The 21,797-nt window shown below is 36.6% G+C and overlaps 1 protein-coding gene and 1 pseudogene across 5 annotated transcripts in view; both read left to right on the top strand.

Annotated features, from left to right (window-relative positions):
* Positions 1-17,522, top strand: part of ITPRID2 (ITPR interacting domain containing 2) — a 37,556-nt gene extending 20,034 nt beyond the window's left edge. For 3 of the 5 annotated variants that reach the window (XM_059703927.1, XM_059703926.1, XM_059703930.1), the window contains 9 exons: positions 1,615-1,703; positions 3,106-4,317; positions 6,158-6,235; positions 6,314-6,441; positions 6,834-6,984; positions 8,025-8,090; positions 8,783-9,247; positions 14,921-15,038; positions 16,341-17,522. In XM_059703927.1, coding sequence (XP_059559910.1) covers positions 1,615-1,703; positions 3,106-4,317; positions 6,158-6,235; positions 6,314-6,441; positions 6,834-6,984; positions 8,025-8,090; positions 8,783-9,247; positions 14,921-15,025 — 2,294 coding nt within the window. In that variant the 3' untranslated portion in view covers positions 15,026-15,038; positions 16,341-17,522. The remainder of the gene's footprint in view (positions 1-1,614; positions 1,704-3,105; positions 4,318-6,157; positions 6,236-6,313; positions 6,442-6,833; positions 6,985-8,024; positions 8,091-8,782; positions 9,248-14,920; positions 15,039-16,340) is intronic. The other 2 variants (XM_059703928.1, XM_059703929.1) reach the window with 2 other exon arrangements.
* Positions 17,523-18,193: 671 nt separating this feature from the next.
* On the top strand, positions 18,194-18,345 carry LOC132238995 (U1 spliceosomal RNA; annotated as a pseudogene).
* Positions 18,346-21,797: the final 3,452 nt, after the last annotated feature.

The raw sequence follows: 21,797 nt of genomic DNA, 5'->3' as shown, positions 1-21,797 counted from the left end.
GGTCAGCTCTGCACAGACTGCCCCGCTGCAGATAAAATGGATCTCAGCAGAGAGGCCGCGAGTGTGGCTGGGCATCAGGCTTCCCTGCACACACTGGCAGCTCTTTCACTGCATCGAAATCTGGCAGCTTGTGACATTACAGTGATCTTAATCTCAAATCCCAACCAGACAGGCAGTTTCACTTCTAAATCCTTTAGGTGATGGCTTAATTCTGTTGTTGCTTTAAGAAGATAGTTATCATTGATTCATTCAGCATTTTTTTTTATTGTTAACTTCTGCTAGATACTGGAATACAAAGAAGAATAAGGTTCCTGCCCTCAGAATGCTCACATTGCAGTTTTTTGTTTTTTTTAAAAAGGACATACAGACACAAAATTTAGGTGATAACTGCTGTAATATAAGATGTTGTCTTCTCAATTAATATAATGCATAATGACTATCTATGGTAATTAACAGCTTATTCCAGTTCAGTTTCACAATTATTCCCGTTTATCGAGAATTTTCAAGGACATTAGTCAGTTTCTTATATTACATTATGCAGGATTATTAACTTCCAAATGATATTATAGAATTATTCCAAATTATTAATGAGAAAAAAATTACTCCATTCCATGAGTCTCTAGGTGAAACTGAGGCTACACTGGGGAATTTTTCAAAGTCAGGCAAACTTTAATTGATTTTGGATTTGATTCAAACATATTGTAGAGTTTTTTATTTCTAGATTCAAATCTGAAATGAATGTGGATTTGGCAAGCACACTTTACTTAGCCTGTTGCTTTTGAAGTTCTGAAGAACTTGACTATCTCATGAAGTATCTTCCTTAGTAAATGTAACAGTGATAAAGTCTCTCGGACTGTGGTATTTGTAGTGTGGATGGGCATGTGATTCTGTTTATTGTGCTTAGTTGGCCTTTTTACATAGAGTTAATGTTTGTTGTTGTTTTTAGGTTATATTAACTGGGAATTAGAGGTTTGGGACCAAAAACTAAATGGGGTTTTTATAAGATTAACAATATTATGTACTAGTTGAACCTATTTGACTGAGTTTCATGCAATTGTTACAAAAAAAAAAATTATTTCATAACTTACAAATGTTTGCATCACTTAACACACCAGGGACATTTAGGTACCTGCAAACAAGTTATTTAACTTACTGGCCTTAATTGTATTTTTATTTTCTTATTAGGAAGGTAATAGATATTTTTGTACACTGCATTTACATTTCTAATTTTACCAACTACATATTTCACCTTTATATTTTTACATAATAGAAATGGTTTATTTGGGGACTTTTATTTTCACTAGAGCCAATTTTTTAATTCAAGCAATTGTCCTCCAAGGTTAAGACATTAATTGGACCTACCAAAGTACATTATAATTAGAGCTTAATTAGCAACTGAACATTGAGAATTTCTGATCTGATTCAGTTTTTGTCTGAATTTCACTTAACTCCTGTGCTTTGAAGGCACAATTTTTAATAAGTGATGCATATTTTTCTAAGATAGAATCAATGTTTGCATATCCTACATCTGTTAGTATTTCACATATATGTTATAACATTGCTAAATATGACTTCAATGAGAACAGTTTTGTATAACTACACTTCTTTTGGTAGATCACCTGTTACGTACTGCCAGTCAGCATTCTGATAGCAGTGGTTTTGCTGAAGACTCAACAGACGGCGTCTCCCTTAATCATCTTCAGGTAAAATTTTCTATGTAGTAGGCACTATGATTAACTTCATATTTAGGTGATTTTTAAAGTAGCTATGTATTTCAAGATTCAATCTGTGATATCTTTATTTTTCAAATGACAATAAGAATAAAACATTTTCTGGGATGCAGATGTAGTCTAAGTGTTTGACTACAGATTTTAGGTTTCACTAATTCTTCATCTCTCTCTGACAAATATTTAACAACAGCAAAAAAAACAAAACACAAAAAAATTATTTCTTTTTGGACCACCGTTGAATAGGTTATTTTAATCATTATCCTAGTTTGTCTGTTATTTTTCTTATTTTTTACCATCATTGTGTTTTAGTATTTTCCAATAAGCATTTATTTAATAACCAACATTAAGTATGGATCCATAGCTTGCTGATTATTATATGACTTATGTGAGAGTATGTTAGATAACCCAAGAGTTAAACACATCTTTATTCTCAAGGAACGTATAGTTTATGTGTGCAGTACACAGAATTTATGTGAAAAGTGTTTAAAACACCTACACACAAATTTTAAATAAAGTTAGATTAATAGTAAAAGAGAACACCCAAAAGAGCCTTTAGAAACAGCATTGGGGTAGAAATATAAAAGAAGTGTCTATGGTAACTCCAAAAGAATAATTCAGTGGGCAGAAAAATTGGGAGATGGAGGAGAAACTTTTCAAAGGAAAGCTATGGCCATCAGAGTGCAAAGATGAGAATTTGGTTGTTTGGAAATTGAGTAGTTGAGTGAGCAATTCTGATGCAGTAAATGAGGCAAAAGTGAGACTGGAGAGTAAATCGGTGATAAGGAAGAGAAGATATGAATGTTAACTGTCCTTTCAAATTACGATGATAGCTTAAGGGTGATAGATCTTTTTGTCTTTTTCATATGGCAGTGGCTTAGGGAAATTTTTAGGGAAGGGCCCTGCGAGAAGAGAGTTGGATGCAGAAAAATATGGGATGAAACTTTGGGGAATACCCTCGTCCCAGAGAGGATGTGATCAGAAGGACAGGTTGGAGGGTTTAGTTTTGAAAAAAGAGACACAGTTCCCTTTCAAAACAGAGAGGAGGGAGTGATGGCAAGAGGTATGGGGAAGTCTGTAGGTATTGGGGAGAAAGTTAAACAATTTTTGTCCATTTTCTCTGAGTCAGTGTCATGTGCTGGAAGAAAATGAGATGGGTGTTGAAAAAGGAATTTAAGGGCGTTGTAAAGGTCTAGAATAATCTTGGTGAGAAATTGGAGGGATTGCTGACTAGGGTGGTTGGTATAAGCAGTTTTGAACAGCACCCGGGTCACAGCAGAGGTGGGAGACCCCCATATATAGACCCATCATATCTCTGGCATTTCAGGAATGATACTTATTTGAATATTTCATCCTTCCACCGGTTTTCCTCTCACAGGTTCACGAATCGTTGCAAGCCATGGGGAGTAGTGCTGATAGTTGTGACAGCGAGACAACAGTCACTTCATTTGGTGAAAACCTTGCCACGCCAACGGCACGTGACCAGCCTTATTTTAATGAGCCTGAGGAGGAGTCTCTCATGCCTCTTCCCAAGGGAAGCGGGAAGGCAGCAGCAGTTGCTGACAAAAGGTCAGATAGCCAGGATTCCCCCCAGTGCGAGACAGTTGAGAATACAGGAAATAAGGAGTCCACCTGTAGTGCAGGGGATCACGTTACTGAAGTTACTGAAACGAAAGAGGATTCGTCTCCAGCACAGCCAGAGGAACTGCTGAGGGAGGAAAGTGCTGAAAGTGACGTGGATAAAAGCGTTGAATGTGAATTTGTGCAGTATACCACACACCATATCCTTAAATCATTGGCTTCTATTGAAGCTAAAGGCAGTGAGAAGGGCTCTGAAACGAAAACTGGGCTTCCCTCTTCTGTGGACAGAGTTAACACAGCTTTGCAAAGAGCTCAAATGAAGATCTGTGGTCTGTCTAGTCAAAGAGCAGGGCGTAGCTTGATAAAATCAAAAGACCTGTTAAAACAGAGGTACTTACTTGCCAAAGCTGGCTACCCTCTTAGAAGGTCTCAGTCCTTACCAACCACCTTACTGAGCCCTGTCAGGGTTGTGTCCTCTGTCAATGTTCGATTGTCCCCAGGAAAAGAGACCCGATGCAGTCCACCCTCCTTCACCTATAAGTACACACCTGAAGAGGAACAGAAATTGGAAAACGAGGCGGTTGAGCCTGATGGTCAGTCTGTAGTCAAATCCACTATTTTCATCTCTTCGTCCTCTGGGAAGAAAGATTCAGAAGCCTCTCCGAGGGAGGCGAGCCAGTCAGAGGAGTGTCTTCATCAAAGGACCCCCACCTGTTCCCTCTATGCTCCAGCACCTATATCTCAGTCTACCTGCTCCCTTCACTCCCTTCACTCCGAGTGGCAGGAGCGGCCCCTCTGTGAGCACATGAGGACTCTGAGCACTCGCAGTGTCCCCAACATATCCGGCGCCACCTGCAGTGCCTTCACGCCCCCTCTCGGGTGTTCTTACTCACATAGACACGCTGCCTACCCTTACCGATCGGGCTCTGTGAACCCTCCTTCTGCCATCGAAATGCAGTTGCGAAGAGTATTGCATGATATTAGAAACTCACTGCAGAATCTTTCACAGGTATGAGAAGAAGTGTATCTTATTTATTTTATTGATCTGAGCACCTCTTAATTCACTGAGAGGCTAAGACGCATTAGGCATGAACCTCCTCATCTTCATTGTCTTCCATGCCTATACTTACCTATACCTGCTCTCCTCCTATACTCCTTCCTTCTGTCTCAGAAACAGCTCTAACGCTGACCAAGGTTAATTTCTCTGCTCATAATCTCCCTTCTAAAGAGATTTTGTCCATTAGTGTCCTTCCTTCTTTAGCCTCTGCTCCATTGTTTTTGTCTTAGTCAGGTTGTCCCTGTTATTTAAAAAATCTTCCCTCTCAAGTACTCTCTTTCCTTCTCTCTGCCAGTGGACAGTGTTCACCACCTCTTCTTTCTAAGTGTGCGTGCCCTTGGCCTGAGTGTCGCCGTGTGCTCTGGTTCTGCTCGTAGCTCTCTGACTAAGCTTTCCCCTTCACCCACTGACTCCTGAGGCTGGTCTCCTGGCACAGCATTAGTCTGCTTCCACTGGGTTCAAAGACCGAAACTACCCCAGAAAAGGAAAAAAAATCAGGTAAACTGAATTTGAATTAAAATGGTCTGATGTGTCTTGTCACTTAAAGAACTGTTAGTGGGCTGGAAATAATTCCCCTTAAAAAGCTCTGAAAATAAGTAAATTGTCCTCAGGTTTGCCTTTCATATTTCACATTTCCTTTCTGTATCTCTTTCTGAACTATTTACATTCAGACAGTTAAGGAAAGAAGAAAGCGACTGTAATGCAAGGATCAGAGTGTTCAGCAAGGCGTCAAGAGGCCTAGGATGTGCATAGTAGATCTCTACCACGGTGACTGTAGACAGGAAGCCACTTTGAAAGTAAAAACTGAAGTTGTGACTTTTCAAGTTATGTAGTGATGTACCGTCTCCAGTGATTTTCAGTCTAACCAGAATGTGGGTGTTTGTCTTCCTGTGTACAAAATGCAGTTCTGTCTGTGAGTGAGACATTTAACCTTTCAACTGTAATTGCGTGAAACGGGATTCCCAGGGCCCTGTCTCCCTGCGACTTTCTTTCTAGGCCAGCTTGTTCTACCCTCGGTGTCATCTTCTCCTCTCAGATGTCCCTTCAGTAACTCAATTAATTTCTACTCCCACCCCAGGAGACAGATGCTCTTCATGACCTGGACTCTGCCTGTATCTCCAGACTTATTCCTTATGTGTGAGCTCCAGCCGTTACTGGGCTGCATGCAGGCCCCCTAAACAGTTGTGTCAGGTGTCAGCACCATTGAGGCTGTGTACTCCCCTAATCTGGATTTTTGTATGTTTCTAACATAACACTCCCCTCCACTCCAGTAGTATAATTTTTTTAAGTTCTCTTTTCTTTCTTACACTGTGAGAACGAACACTAAAAGGCTGGGAATGCCTTTTATCTTTTTTCTTCGCTGCCTAAAATAGTGACGTATAGCAGATGCTCAGATGTCTAAGAATGAGTGATGATGGATTGCTACTCTCTCCATTCAAATCAATAGTTCTGTTATTTCAGAATGACACTTGCTATTGCTTCTATGAGTTTTGTTTTTCTACTTTCTTAAGGCAAGAGGGAAGTCCTGTAAGACATAGATGAACTATATGTGTTCCTTTGCTTCAGCCTCGTTCCAAATAGACTGACTTATCCCTGGAACAGATGGGAGTAGTAGGTAGAATGAGAGCTGATTGATTTGGCTCTTGCTCACAATATGAAGTTTTGTTTTTATTATTTTTGCCTCAAAGAGAAAGACATAAAGGCCTCAAACTCATATTTTTAATACTTCAAATAAATTGGGAATAGTTACTTTGACATTGATTTGTAACCATCCTTTCACTTTTTTTTTAAGTACCCTATGATGAGAGGACCTGATCTTGCTGCTGCTCCATACAGTCCTCAGAAATCATCTGTTCTACCTCTTTATGAAGTAAGTTCTTACTGAAATCACTGTGTACAAAATAACTTCTGTGATTTAGAAGTATAATTTTGTTTTGTTGTATTTTAGAATACTTTTCAGGAGCTCCAAGTAATGAGGCGGAGCCTGAATTTGTTTAGAACGCAAATGATGGACTTAGAATTGGCGATGCTGCGTCAACAAACCATGGTTTATCATCATATGACTGAGGAGGAAAGGTGAAAGTTCATTTTGTCTTAATGTGACTCAAAATGTTTTCTATTCTAAAAAGCATTGCCAACTTTTCTCTTTAAAGCTAGGTTTTATTTCTACTGCTGTGTACCCTTTACCTATTTTGTGAACCAGTGTAAATAAAATTCCTAAGTACACTTCCCTGCTCTCAATGCGTTAAGGAAGGTCGTGGCTGTCATGTTTTCAGTGTTTGGGATATTTGTGAGAAAGGCTAAAGAGAGAAAGAACAGTTGTCCTGGTGGTCACACCTGTTGGCATTTGCTGTTGCGCCAGTTTCTAGAACTTGGAATTTCACTGCCTTCTGATAGCCGGTGAGAGAGTGGTGACTGAATCCCCAGACTGCTTTATTCAAACGTTGTGCCTGTCCCCTTCCCATTAGGTATGAAGTTGATCAGCTCCAGGGTTTGCGAAATTCAGTCCGAATGGAACTTGAAGACCTGGAGCTACAGCTGGAGGAGCGTCTGCTGGGCCTGGAGGAGCAGCTGCGCGCCAGGCACATTTCTTCTCCCTTCCGCTCCTCGGCACTGGTGGTAGGTACCCGGGCATTGTCAGTAGCTGTACTAAGGTTTTGCGTATAGTGTTCCACATCATTTCAGACAAATGCCTTAACTTAAAAACACTTATTTTAATGGCATTAGAAGCATGGAGTACGTTTAAGGAGTCTTCCCCAAATTAGTTGAATGTACACATTGTGATTACTTTCTTAAATAGTATATTTAGAAATACACTGAAAAATTTTAATCGTAATTTTTAATAATAGAAATAAGCATCAATACAAAAGTTTAGGGGTTTTAAAGGAAAGTGATAGTGGGTTAATCTCTGACATTTAGCTTTTAGTGACTGCATGCGATTGTAAAGAACACATATATATTTCAGGTTTTTTGCCCTTTCTTGCCTTTGAATAAATAACTACTTTCTTTAAGCTTTTCCTTTATTTTGGGTCCTTTTCTATTCTTTATGTTTTTTTAAGGAATCACGTGAGGTCTTTGTAAAGGCAAAAAACGTATATCAAAGAGAATGAAAAGAAACACTTTATGTTTATAAAAGTACCACTCTTTATACTTCTCATGTTCCTTTTATCAAATTTGAATTTCAAAAGTTGTAGTCTTATTTTTGCTGATACCTTTGCAGTTGTAGAATATATTGCTTTGAAATGCTAAAATAGTGAACTTTTCTCTTTCACCGGAACAACATATTTGATTTCTTATAACTAAGTGGATGATTACCACACACTCGTATACATATGTGCACATATGGTAAAAATCAATAGAATAAGAATGTGTGTGTACACATATCAATGAATAGCATAGAATAAGAATATTCTATATCAATGGTATCATTTTCTATAAAAGGTTTTGATTTATTATTCTGAGAAATGTGTGTTGGTGACAGTAGTGTGATGTATGCACCTTCAATTGCAGTAGCACATTTCATAGGTTCCCATGACAGTTGAGGGTGACATAGGAATGCATTAGAGTAATAATTAGCTAATTTATTTTATTATAAAACAGTTGCAGCTTGAAAAAAATATGTAAATGTATATATATATAAATTGTTTTTACTTTTTCAGGGAATGTGTGGCAGTAGAAGCGCTGATAACTTGTCATGCCCTTCTCCATTGAATGTAATGGAACCAGTAAGCCTCTCTCCTTTAAATCACGGGGGAGGGGAACGATAGACCATTTCATAAACACACAACTTCTCTAGTGTAGATGAGATATTTTTTAAACACAGAATTTGATGAGTTATTTAAATTGATTGGAAGTGAGTTTGGGATTTCTGAAAGTCCCTTGCTACCTTAGGCCACTAGGAAGCCATTTAATTGCATAATTGATTTATCTTTATGGCCTACAGGAGATAATGCATTATAAAAATATTTAATTTATACTCCAGGGTAAATGTTCTTTTACCGTCTGATTCCATGTCCTTTAGTTAATTGGATCTCTAAGAAGACTACTTTTTGAGCAAAAGTCTGATTTTTTAGCATACATTAAACAAATTAGTTTATTTGGGGGCAAAAGCATAAGAAGCAATTTTGTTTTTCACTAGTTACTCTTCCTTATAAGTAATTTGGACACAGCCATGTGGTAACAAGTAAAATTTCATCCCGCCAGTTATTCTAGTTACACATTTTATGGCTTGATCTCACTAAGAATTTAAATTTTCTTTGCTATTGTTGCAAATGAAATTAAGTAGTTACTAAATGAATGAGTTAGAATCATGCCTTACAAGTTAAGTGACTTTTGGCAATACAGCTAGGACTTTAATTTTTTTAACCAATGATCTTAATTACAAGAGAGAAGAATTAATAATTTTTCTGATCTCCAGGTCACTGAACTGATGCGGGAACAGTCATACCTAAAGTCCGAATTGGGCCTGGGACTTGGAGAAATGAGATTTGACATTCCTCCTGGAGAAAGCTCAGAATCTGTTTTCTCCCAAGCAACATCAGAGTCATCTTCTGCATGTTCTAGTCCCTTTCATCCTAGTAGAAGAACTGGACTACCTTCTGGTGACTCAGCGCGCAAACCCAAGACCCATCGGGCACCAAGCAAGAAGGTATTCCGAGCATCAGTGGCCCTAACGCCAACTGCTCCTTCTAGAACAGGCTCTGTGCATTCGCCTCCAGAAGTGGAAAGTTCTGAGGAAGTTGGTGCAGCTGAAGAACACTTAGAGGCTGTAGGACTTAAATCTGAAGTGGAAGAAGGGTATGGAAAAATCCCATTGATGCCAGCTGCTGAGGAAATGCATAAAAATGTAGAGCAAGATGAATTGCAGCAAGTCATACGGGAGGTGAGTAAAATCCATGCTTTATTTATTTGGTGATATATGTTGGAGGAGGTTGTATTTAAACATTAATTATTTATAAGATATTCCTTTGATTCACTGTATTTAGTAATTTTCATAGAGCTTTTAAATTAACCTTCTCTTTGGTCAGCTTATGTCTATTGAAGTGTTTTTGTAATGTTTGTAATGTCATTTCTGTAAATCTCATTACTGCAGTGTGAAATAATTGCAATTCTGTGTTCACTCTGGCCAAGGAGGTGTTTTTAGAGTTCGAAATAGATGAACATGCGACATGCTCTTTAGATCTGTTTCTGCATTTGTGAAATGAGAGATTATAATTTAGTTCTCTTCCAGGATAATGTCAATTTACATGAGAAGTTGGTGTTGTGACTTTAATAAGTATAAGTAATTTGGTCTGTTTGGTTTAGTGGGTAGAGAAATATGGAAATTATGAGTTGCTCAAATATAGAAACACAGAATGAAAAAGTTTATCCTGAAGGATGACAGTGGTCAAACCTGAAGCATTTAACCATAGTTCTAGTAACCAAAAGGACCACAAAAAATTAGGAAGGTGAGTAGTCAGAGGTTGAAAGTTAATTAAGAAAATTAGCAAAAAAACTGTTTTGGGCACTAGGATCAGGTAGTAAAGAATTGTATATATATTTTAAAAGGGAGCCCTAGCTAGTTTGGATTAGTGGTTAGAGCAGGGGTGGGCAAACTTTTTGACTCGAGGGCCACAATGGGTTCTTAAACTGGACCGGAGGGCCGGAACAAAAGCATGGATGGAGTGTTTGTGTGAACTAATACAAATTCAAAGTAAACATCGTTACATAAAAGGGTACGGTCTTTTTTTTTTTTTTTTTAGTTTTATTCATTTCAAACGGGCCGGATCCGGCCCGCCGTCCATAGTTTGCCCACGGCTGGTTAGAGCAACAGCCTGCAGACTAAAGGGTCCCAGGTTTGATTCCAGTCAAAGGCACATGCCTGGGTTGTGGGCTCGATCCCCAGTAGGGGGCTTGCAGGAGGCAGCCGTTCAATAATTCTCTCTCATCATTGATGTTTCTGTCTCTCTCTTCCTATCCCTTCCTCTCTGAAATCAATAAAAATATATTTAAAAAAACAACAACAAACAAAAAAAGGGAGATCAAGTTGTTTCCTAATATTTCAGTCATGTGTGAGACAAACTCACATTTTCAGAACAAGCATAGCAGGAGACACTGGATGTATGTAATTTCTTTTCCTGACATGAGGTAACAAATTAAAGTTTGAAAGATCTTAATTCTATAAAGTTGCTTGTCCTACAGATGTAGTTATTTTTGTAAGTTGGTTGTGGCCAACTAGCGTTTATCAAGCTCTGTACATGGAACTTTCTCAGTTAGGTATGACCGATTATCTATTCTTATTTATATGTTTCATGTCAAAGTTCAATTTTTGACTTAAATTAAGTAATTTTCTTCACACTATTATTTGTTATCTAAGGAAGTAAGTTTTAAGGTACTTTTTTTCACCTTAGAAATGTGATATTTTTGTTCCCTTTAGCTTGCCTTGGTTTGAAAGTTTTCCTTTATATTACTAATTTGTTACAAATACTCCCTTATTGCACATTTGGGTCCTCATTTTAAAAGTCATTAATGGATGGCCTGCTGTGTGCCGTGTAATTTCTTAGGAGTAAGTGATTCCTAGGCGAGAGCATTCATCTTTGACTCAGAACATAGCATGTAGGAAGTTGGTGGTGTTCTCTTGGTTCTAGAGAACTACTTAAACATCTATAAGAACCTCCCATGAAATGTAGAAGATTTTATAATTTGAAGATATTTAAACTGACATGCAAGGCAAATGCTTCAAAACTATTCAGAATTTGTTATTAAAACTGTTAATTAGACACTCCCTAAGTCAGAATTTGGAATGTTTGGAGGATATTGGGCTTAACATTTATCCTTATTGTCTACAAAAGAAGAAAAGAAAACAAAAAGCAACTTACTAAACAAAATGTATAGATCAAACAGTGTGAAAGAGGAATATTGGTGTATTTAAGAAAATAAACTGCCCTGGCCAGTGTGGCTCAACTGGTTGGGCGTCATCCCATGCACTGAAAGGTTACTAGTTGGATTCCCGGTCAGGGCAGGTGCCCAGGTTTGGGGCTTGATGCCTGGTGGGTGTGTGGGAGGCAGCCATTCCCCACTGGGGGCTGTGCGAGAGGCAGCCAATCGATGTTACACTCTCACACGCCGATGTTTCTTTTTTCTCCCTCCCTCCCTCTCTAAATATCAATAAACTACTTTAAAAAGAAAAACTATTTTGAAGCACTTTAATTTCAAATCCATATATTTTCACCTAAATTCACTTGGTACTGAATTCTAATTTTTTTTAAAGCTTATTGTTTTAGGTACCAAGAAAACTAAATTAGATTCTGTCTTCCAGTAAATTCTGGCCCCCCTACCCATTAACAAAGCCACTATTCAGGAAACAAGCCTTAAGCTTGTGTTGAACAGTTTTGCAGATGAGGATTAAGCATGTTTGGCAGACAACTTTCAGGGAAGTTTTCTCATTGCACTCTTGGGTGCATGAAAACAATGATGTCTGTCAGGCCTCTGCTTCCATCATTTCACCATATCTGAAGTTTTTAAAACAAGTGCTTTCATTACTTATAATGTGTTAATACAGAGGGATTCTTATTTTGAAGGACAGTATAGAAGGTCCTTTCAAACAAATGTTTTATATGCTCCTTCAGTTACTAAGCTTTTGCCAGATTAAAGATACCCCTTATCTGTGCAGATTGTGTATGTGGTAGCGGGGGAACACCATGATGTATGTAGCCAGTAGCCTGAAACTGTTTACTTGCTTTTCTTTTAAGTAAATAAATAAAAAGATTACTGAATAGAATGAGTGAATATGTGCCCACAATAGCAAATACAACAGAATTAAACGTCAAAGCGTAAACATAGATTGCTTTGTGTTTAGAGAGTTGTCCTTGGTTTATTGAAGTTCCTAGGCTTTATTTATGCCTTTTACTATCTTCATTACAGTTCATCTGACATGCTTTAAACATGTAAACATGTAAATCCCCAGCTTGACTGTGTTCTTATTATAACTTGTGTTAGTGATCCCTTGAAATAATGGCTGCCATGAAGATCGTACTCAGAAGATGCATATTAAATGGATGTGTTGCCCCACACTTCAGACTGGCTGTCAGTCTGCTTATATTGCCAGTGAGCATTCCTTTCTTAATCTCCAGTAACCTATCTTCAGTCTGTCTCACTTTTTGGAAATTGTGCTCATAAAGGCAACTTGACCACTCATCCCAGCGTTTTCTCACTCCTAACCCTTCCAAACTCTCTGGAACACGGAGGATTTTAGAAATAATTTGTCTGTACATTAATTCCTTCGATAAATTGTTAAAGGCATTTTATTGTTTTCAGGGCTAGTCCGTAGTCCTTTTTTTGCTACTTTCTGTTTCCTTTTGTGTGTGATATGGTCTCTCACTGTTGTGCTCTTTCCCTGTCTCTCTCCCTCTCTCTCGCTCTGTTATTGACTCATTCAAACATTTATTGAGCACTTATTTTATGCCAGCTACATTGATAAATGAGACCCAATCCTGCCCCTGAAGTAGCTCATAATAAACACTTTCCACTTGACCTCACCCTTTCTATTCTAATTTCCTAATTTCCACTCCCAGCAGGAACTAGTTTGTCAGCCAGGCTCCCGTTGGCTTGCACCCTCTTATCCAGGGTGCTCTTGCTACAATTTTCTATTCTGTCATCTGAGATTACCTTTCCATTTCATGATCTGTTACATTAAAGTCCGCCGTTCTCTGAGATGTTTTTTATTTTCTCCTCTTCTAGCCCAAAGTGGTCTCTCATTTTTCAAAATTTGTTCTGTTCTTATGTCATTAATGAATTAATAAATTACTTTTCCCATGTAGTATTTTAGGAAATAATATTCATTTTGTGCCCATCTAGATAATGATATCCTTGATGGTGGAGACTTTAGGCTTTACTCCAGTAATGTCTATACTCCCCAGATAGCTGGCACACATTTTTGGTTTGTAAATAATGCTTTTTAACAAGTTTGTCTTTTGAATGTTGATGAATGACAAGATTTAATAAAATTGCATTATTGCATTGAACAAGGGAACTGGAGAGATTGTGCTGCTCATGGTCTCCTGTTAAATACAGGTGTGCGGTGGTTTTGATTCAACACACATTGTGTTTGTGCTTGCATATTGTGGCTAAGAAATTCTGGTTTTCATAATATTTGTGTCTTAGATGTATTTGTTTAAGAAATGAGTCTGAAATGCTATGAACTTCAAAAACTTTTGGTGATGTTTAAAGTTCAGAATATTGGTAGAAGACAAAATGAGAAGCTCATATTTATTTGAATATATTCCTGTGAAAATGGTTGGTAGCTAAGGAGCATTTGTTTCTTTGTATACGTATGTGTAAATATATATATTGTGCATGTACCAGATTTTTAAAAAAATATGTTTTTATTGATTTCAGAGGAAGGGAAAGGGAGAAAGATAGAACCATCAATGAAAGCGAATCATTGATCAGCTGCCTTCTGCACACCCCTACTGGGGAGTGAGCCCACAATCCAGGCCATTTGCCCTTAGCACCAACCATTCATGAGCCACGCTGGCCGGGCTGTACCAGTTTTCATGACAGATTAATTCAGAGCTATTTTTGGAAAGACTTCAATTGGAATGAGTTCAGGATGTACTTAGAAACATTTTAGGAAATAGATCAGGCTGACAGGAAACTCTGGAAATGTAGAATTTTTAAAAGCTGGGTGAGAGTGTCTCCAGTGCTAATTTAGGAAGGCATTATCAGTTTGTTTCAGGAAATACACACTTAAAGTCTTTACAGAGGGCTGTTTGGGGGTGATGCTATATCATAGGAGAGAAAAAGACACGGATAGGCATTTGCAGTGTTTAGGCATCTGGAGAAGAAAATCTTGATGGAATTGCCATTGCCATAGTTTTATTTGCCCGTTCCACTAATAAAATGAGATGTATATCTTTTTTGAAGCTGAAGTTCTAGACAGGTGACAAACAGACCATACAACTAAAGAAAAAATTATTTTTTTAGAGTATATGGTCATTTATTTTCATGTTTTAAAGTAATCTGTGCTAAATGATCATTTCTTTCCACTTAAAACATGCGTGTTACATTTAGAACAACATATAACTTCTTTAGATACTCCGCTTTCAGACCATATACCTGTATATTGTTTTGCCACTAATGGACTTTCATAACAATGAGAACACTTGCCCATCCTGCTGACTACGATACAAAGGTGGACATTAATCAGAAACATAAAAGTGAATCTAACATTTAGTCACTTCTTTCAGGTTATTTTGTGTCAGGAAGCAAATTATTTAAGAGAAGTTTTTAATCTATAAAGTAAAAATTTTTAATGTTCTCAACTTAAGAAATGTGATATTTTATAATGTAGTTGTCTGAATTTTGGTCGACCAGACCTAGAAGTCCGGTCTGAGTTGGAGGAGAGATGAACGTGATTGCCCTCTCCCTCCGCATTGCATCAAGTTTCACATGAATGTTGCCGCTTTCTTTATAGTTGGCGATTGCAGAAATGAAATGCTATTTATGTTTTTTTGAAAACAAGAAATGGATTACAGTTACATTGCCAAACTCTTATTTTCCTCTGTTTCTATTCTAGATTAAAGAGTCTATTGTTGGGGAAATCAGACGGGAAATTGTGAGTGGACTTCTGGCAGCAGTGTCTTCAAGTAAAGCATCAAATTCTAAGCAAGATAGTCATTAAATGGAATTAATAGGTAAATTTACTGATGTTCTTTGTTTAGATAAATGTAAAGTAGTTTTTAATGCTTTGTTTTCTTAGTACAGAGGTCTGCTTCTCTAACAAAATTTTAATTTTTAGAATGTATGCACTATATTATCTTACAGTGTAAAAGCCACATACAGCCCCTTTTGAAATGTAGTCAAAATCTTATATTACTAACCTCCAAGGGATTGTTACACAGAGCGGGACAGAAGTAACTTTACAGCCCTAACTGGTTTGGCTCAGTGGATAGAACGTCGGCCTGAGGACTGAAAGGTCCCAGGTTCGATTCCGGTCAAGGGCATGTACTTTGGTTGCGGGCACATCCCCAGTAGGGGATGTGCAGGAGGCAGCTGATCAATGTTTCTCTCTCATTGATGTTTCTAACTCTCTATCCCTCTCCCTTCTTCTCTGTAAAAAAATTAATAAAATATATTTTTTAAAAAAGAAGTAACTTTACAATTGTTCATACGGAAAATAATACAAGATTTACCTCTGTGTTTACCATACTCACAACTGTAAATCTACTTTCACCCCACCCTGTATTACGTCATTTTACTGAAATTTCATTAAAGTAAACAAATTCTGGAATTGGGGAGATAAGGACCTTCAAACCTGAGTCTTATTTTAATTGCATTGGCTATAATGGTATTTCAGATGTATAATTTATGGACCACAATTTTGAGAATTAATCACAAATTCATAGTTATCTTTCTCAATTTTTGCCTTCTGAGAAATATTTCCCATAGTTCCATATCTAGTCATGTCATAATATGTAGAATTGTTTTATGTGTTTTAGGTATAAAAATGAAGAACTTTAATTTTGTCTCATAACTCTAGTTACATTTTATAAAATATATATTAATAGTAATACTCAAATGCCAAAGTCCGTAATACAATTTGGTAGAATAATGCCAGAATTAAAAATATTCATTTAGTAGAATATGAGAAACAAATATATAATTTGAAAAAATATATAAATGTAAGTATATAAATATTTATAATATAAAAATATAAATATATAATATAAAAATATACAAAAATAATTTCAGCTGTAGAAAATAGGAAAAATAGTTTTATAAACTATTTCATAAAATAACTAACAGGGCCTTTTTCAAAGCCAGGGATAAAAGAATTAGCTTTCAGGAAGACGGGTAGAGATCACAACAGGATTGTGTGTTTGTGTGTGTGTGTGTGTGTGTGTGTGTGTGTGGGGAGAACATTCTCATTTCACTTTTAAATAACCTTTTAGTAATAATATTTGAAAGAGTTTGATATTCTCTTTTTCTTTTCCAAGGTTGGCATGGATCATATTAGCTGAGTAATGTTGGAGTTATGATATACACTGGTGGAGGTGTTATTTGTGCTTCAGAAGATACTTGCTGCTGAGCTGGGCTGCTGTATACAGTGTACAATGTTTATTTCTTCTATGCATATCTTTTTTAAAAACATACATAGAAACTTAGGCACTTTGCTGACTTTATTTCTCTCCTAAAGTGTATCCATTCAAAAAGCCTAATATTTATTTGTATGTCAATATTTTCCAATGGATTCCCTATGTAGAATTAATTTTAAAACTTGAAAACATCCAGATTTAACCAACATATAAATAACATATTTCTTTAGACTAGCTTCCTTAAACACTGACCTCTATGAGGTATTTACTGTGCAATAACTGATTTGTTTTTTGAGAGCTTGAAACAACCAATGATTTTCCCTCTACTGCTGTTAATTAGTGTCTCTTCCAAGAAGAAAATTTGTTCTGTTGTGAAAGTTTGCTCTTAGTTCTTGAGGAAGTTACTAATAGCAGTAAGATAGAATTCTCATATGAGGTTTCCTGCCAACTACTTAATGTTCTTACACTGTAAGCATTGTTACTTTACCTAAGACAAATGTATTTTTATTATAGCTTATGTAGTATTTTTCTTTTGGAAATGTGTCTTATATTAAACACTATGTACTTTTTGCATTGTCTAGACTTCTTTATTATAAGGAGATGTTTATTCTTCTGTCCTTTAGACTAAATAGTAGAGAATTTCCAAAAATAATGGGGCCTATGACTTGAATGGGTAGAAATAAATAAGCTGTTTTTGTTTTTGTTTTTGTTTTTTTTCAAAATGGAAGTAATTTAGATTTGTTCTCCTTACAGTAGATGGTTTTAGTTCAGTTTAACCATTGAAAACTGTTGTTGTTTTTTCGGGGGTCGGGGGAGAGGACGATGGCTTCCTACTTGGTTATGTATGGGTTAATAAATAAATATGTAAGGTAACAACCAAATGTTATTAGAATTATTCCCTTGACATTTATAATTTTCAACTCCTAGTCTATTTCTTTGTGTGAAATTTTAATCAAAAGTGGTCGAGATGTTAACAGTATTCTTTGAAAAACTATCTAAAAGGTTTATAAATGTTTGAATTATCACACAAAGGCTGATTTCTTTAAAAAAAAATTAAAACAATAAAGTATTTATTTTGCCTAACATGTTTTTAAGTGGTTTCTTTTCTGGGACTACAGCATGAAGAAATAGGATGAGATTTGATGAATAATGAGTGAAGTCCAAAAGAATTACAGCATATAACCTAATAGGCTAATATTCTCTTTTCCTGAAGAAGTTGAAATGCAATTTAGACTAGACCACCCTGGAGAAAGATACATACTGAGGCTTCTTGATCTCGTCTAGTTCTGTGGTCCTAATGATTGCCATCTGAGGCAAAATAAAACTTTTCTGTAAAAAATACTGTTAAACTATACAAAAAAATTAAAATATTATCTTATTCTGTGGTAAAATTACCCAGTAATTTAACTAGTTGATTTTAATAATGATAAGGAAAAACCAAACACCCTATATTATAAGCATATAATCATATAAGTGATTTTTACTACTCAGCGTTGTAGCCATATTTAGTTCATTTCTGATAATACAAAATACTCAGAATTTACTAATCAAAATTAAGAGATGTAACAGTTACAATAATAGGCTGAGCTAGTGGGCAAATCACTTAATAGTATACGAATAAAATAAAATGGAACTCAGCACTATTAGTTTCATCTTTCCTCTCCCCATTTTAAACCTTTGTGTACTTGAACTGTTGAAAGCTACTATATTCAAGTCACCGTGCTAGCTGCTATGAACAAATGAATGAGAAATCCATACTTACTTGGCAGGGGAGATGCCATGATCAGGAAGGTGGTTTTTCCAGGTGGAGGCTTATCCCTTGCACTTGGGATTGGATTTCCCCAAATCTGGGATACTCGACTGCATAATTTGTGTTCGTGGGGGTCTGTGTTCACTCTCTCCCCTGGGGGTGGGGGAATGAATAAGAGAGGGTCTACGAACTAAGTGGAAGAACAAGGCATACTTTTATTTATGGGTAAGTTTGGAAGCGCCAAGTGGAAAGTACGCAGAAGAAGAATAAAAAGAATTCGAAAGACTCCCTGGATGGTCAGAGAAGTCTTTACCAAGGAGATGTGGATGGAGTAAAGTCTTAAAGAATGGGAAGTGGAAACGATGGGGTTCAAGTAGTTAGATTTCTGATTTACTGCTGAGCACGTTGACACTATGCAAGCTGTTACTCCAGTACCAAAGCATCAGCTGTGATAATGAGAACAAAGAAAACCAGGTAAAGGGTCTGCCTTCATAGTAACAAATACAAATTTAAAAACTGTATGAGAGGAGCTATTAATTAGATAAGACATCGTAACTTTATATATTTAGAATGCAGCCAGGATAAGTGAATTAAATGCTTTCAATATTCATACATGATTCCAACAATCATATTTAACACTACAAAATTTAGATCCTTAGGTTTAATTCTTTACTCTTTCCACTTCCTAAAGCTGCTATAAATTCTTCCTTTCCAAGGAAGGAAAATAGAAAAAAAAAAAGAACCTATGCTTCTTCAGTTTGGGCTATTATTCTACTAAGCAACACTTCCATTTGGACAGGTGAGGGGTCTGGGCAATACTTATCTTCAAGAATCCCCCAAACATATTTTTTCGTTATATTATTTTACATCCATTATTATTTTCCTTTTTAAAAAAAACGTGTCATAAACCTAACACTGTTCTAAAAATATAGTCTTAAAAAAAAGTTGAAGATGGCCAGCTGAATAAACAGTCTTAACTGACATAATGCATCATTTAAATGTTACTGAAATTCAACGGAATATTCTTGGAGGAACAATATGTACTTCAAGTCTGAGAAGCTGCCATTATTGACAATGTATATCATCATTCACAGTGACCCCCAATTTCCAAATCACCATCAAAAGATACTTTTGCTTCTATGCCTTCTTAATTCAGGCTCTTAGCACAATATGTGCAAGCTATAGACAACTTAGGTTCTAAAAATCATTCCTTTCATGATGCGTATTGTAACTCACCCTGAGTTTATTCTGGATGACCTTTGCTAATGCTCTTGACTACTCAAACAAACCTATCAACCAAATATTGGCTCATTTCCTCATGAGTGTCTATTTGGATGCCCCACGGAGACTAATCTTTTGTGAACAATGGTTAGCTTACTTGCTCACTCCATTCACTCACTTGTTAAATTTTACTGGATACCCACCCTTAGGAAGATGGATGTAGAAAGAAAGAATGAATAGCAGCATGTTTTCAGAAAAGGTAATAAAGTACATTGTTTAGAACTCTGAAATAATCAATACAGTTAGGACTTAGATTGTCTCCTACTGGTAGCAAGGATTTAGAATAGCAGGTCTTACTATCTGTCTGCCAGATGCTTCGAAGGGAGAAATAAGTTAAGCAGAAAAAGGACATTTTACCACTAAGGAGATATCTTACAGGAAGCTTTTCATTATAGCCCATAGTTCAAAGTAAAAAATAAGAAGCAAGCATAGCACAGAGGAAGGCAACCACAGGGGAACAACCTAAGTCCTCAGGGAAACAGAGTGGTCAAGAGAGGCCTGTGGCAGCAATAAGCAGGAGCAGAGCTATTTTGTTGTTCATCGGAGCAGGTAATACGTATTTATATTGTGTTAACCGGACATTGAGAGAAGTAAAGACAGTCTGAGTGCTTCTAGAGTCAACCAGTCAAGAAAGAGAATGAAACCCATTAAGGAAAGAACTAGCTTTGGAGACGCTGCAGAAGGGAGTCAGCTAGCTGTAAGAATGGAATTGGTTTCAGTCGTTGGTATTTGGAGTTGCTTACCATCCCTTTGGGGAAGGGATTGGTGGTTAAAAAGAGTTATACCTGTGTTGAACACACTGTAATATGTTACTCGTGTTCTTGAGTTAATTGTTTAGTAAATCCATCCATAGACAATTCATGTTTTGTTTCAGTACATCATATATAATTCTTTTTATTATTATTCCTCAAATTCCCTTGAGGCATTGCAAAGCAGATGCTATCTGATGAGTCAGTTCACAAACATGTATCACAATCTTCTGCCTCTGCAGACATTGCTCGATTACTCACAAGGGACCATCAGGTAAACCTCAGTTGTGAATGTTTTTGTGTTTGGTTTTAAAGTACTTATACCACTATTATTGAGATACATAAAATAAGCTCACTCATATAAGCCTTCGAATACAAATGAAATTTTACCCAGGTCACACCAGCCTGTGAGGAGATAGGGGGCTGCATTAGTGATGATAGGCATTTGAAAATCTTGTTCCATCACCTGCTGAGGCATATCCTCTCCCGAATCTCATACATTTATATTGAAGGGGATCCCCAATTATTTTTCCTATATCTTCACAACTGTTCTTAACTGTTGATTCCAAGTGATTTCCTCTTTACAATTATATTCATTCAACATATATTTAATGAACATCTGTTGAGTTCAAAGCACGAATGACAAAGTTAATGTTTTTATAACCTTATTTTACTATTTGCTCATTCTACTAGCATTTGAGTAAAGTTTTTTTTTGTTTGTTTTTTTACAATTCACAAGAGTTTTTATCTTGGTGCAACTTATTATTGTTGTTTTTGTTATCTTTCAGTTGCTGTATAGGAAGCCAAAAGTAGAACACAAATAATATCACAATTGTGTCAGGTGTAATCCTAAACCATTTTTTTGAATGGATATTAATTTCCTAGAAGAATCATAGCTTGGTTCATTCTGCCTGTAATGCCCATAATGGGGAAGGGAATGACTGGGATAACCCATATCTTGTGAGGTGTCTTAATTTTTTTTAAATCTAGATATACATGTTGACAGAAATTATTTGTAAAGAAGCACAACAGCAGTGAAGAAAACTTCATCCATCGTCAAAAAAATGTGTGAGTTATAAACCACAGTCGAAGTATCACTCACAATTTTTCTAAAATAGGCTTAATGTCCCAAAGATTTTGGATTTGTGTCTACTCATAGGTATATCCTCCCCCCCCCCCGCCCCCCCCCCCCCCGCCCCCAAATCCAAGTGCTTGGCTTTATAAAAACAGCAAGCTGAAACTCAATGTGGGACATCAGAGAAACTGATAAACATCCATTTACAACACGTCTTGATTTATGGACCATCTGAATTACAGCAAAGCTGGCAGCAAAACAACTTTCTTTAAAGTACTTAATACTTTCCAATTAATAACAAAAATAAAGGGAAAAGAGGAGAAGGCAGTGGGGGAATAACCTGAATAGAAATTTTCTTGTGAGGAAATATTTCTATAATGGAAAAATCCCAGGTACTTGTAGAGTGATATGGATTTCTTTTATAGTGTGTTCTCAATTTCAGCATTTCTGTTCTGCTTTTCCTTTTCTTATCTCTATTTCTTCAAAACCTAGAAATTATTTCC

Source organism: Myotis daubentonii, chromosome 7 (assembly GCF_963259705.1).
Source record: "Myotis daubentonii chromosome 7, mMyoDau2.1, whole genome shotgun sequence".
Classification (NCBI taxonomy): Eukaryota; Metazoa; Chordata; class Mammalia; order Chiroptera; family Vespertilionidae; genus Myotis; species Myotis daubentonii.
This window is presented reverse-complemented; position numbering and strand designations above follow the sequence as displayed.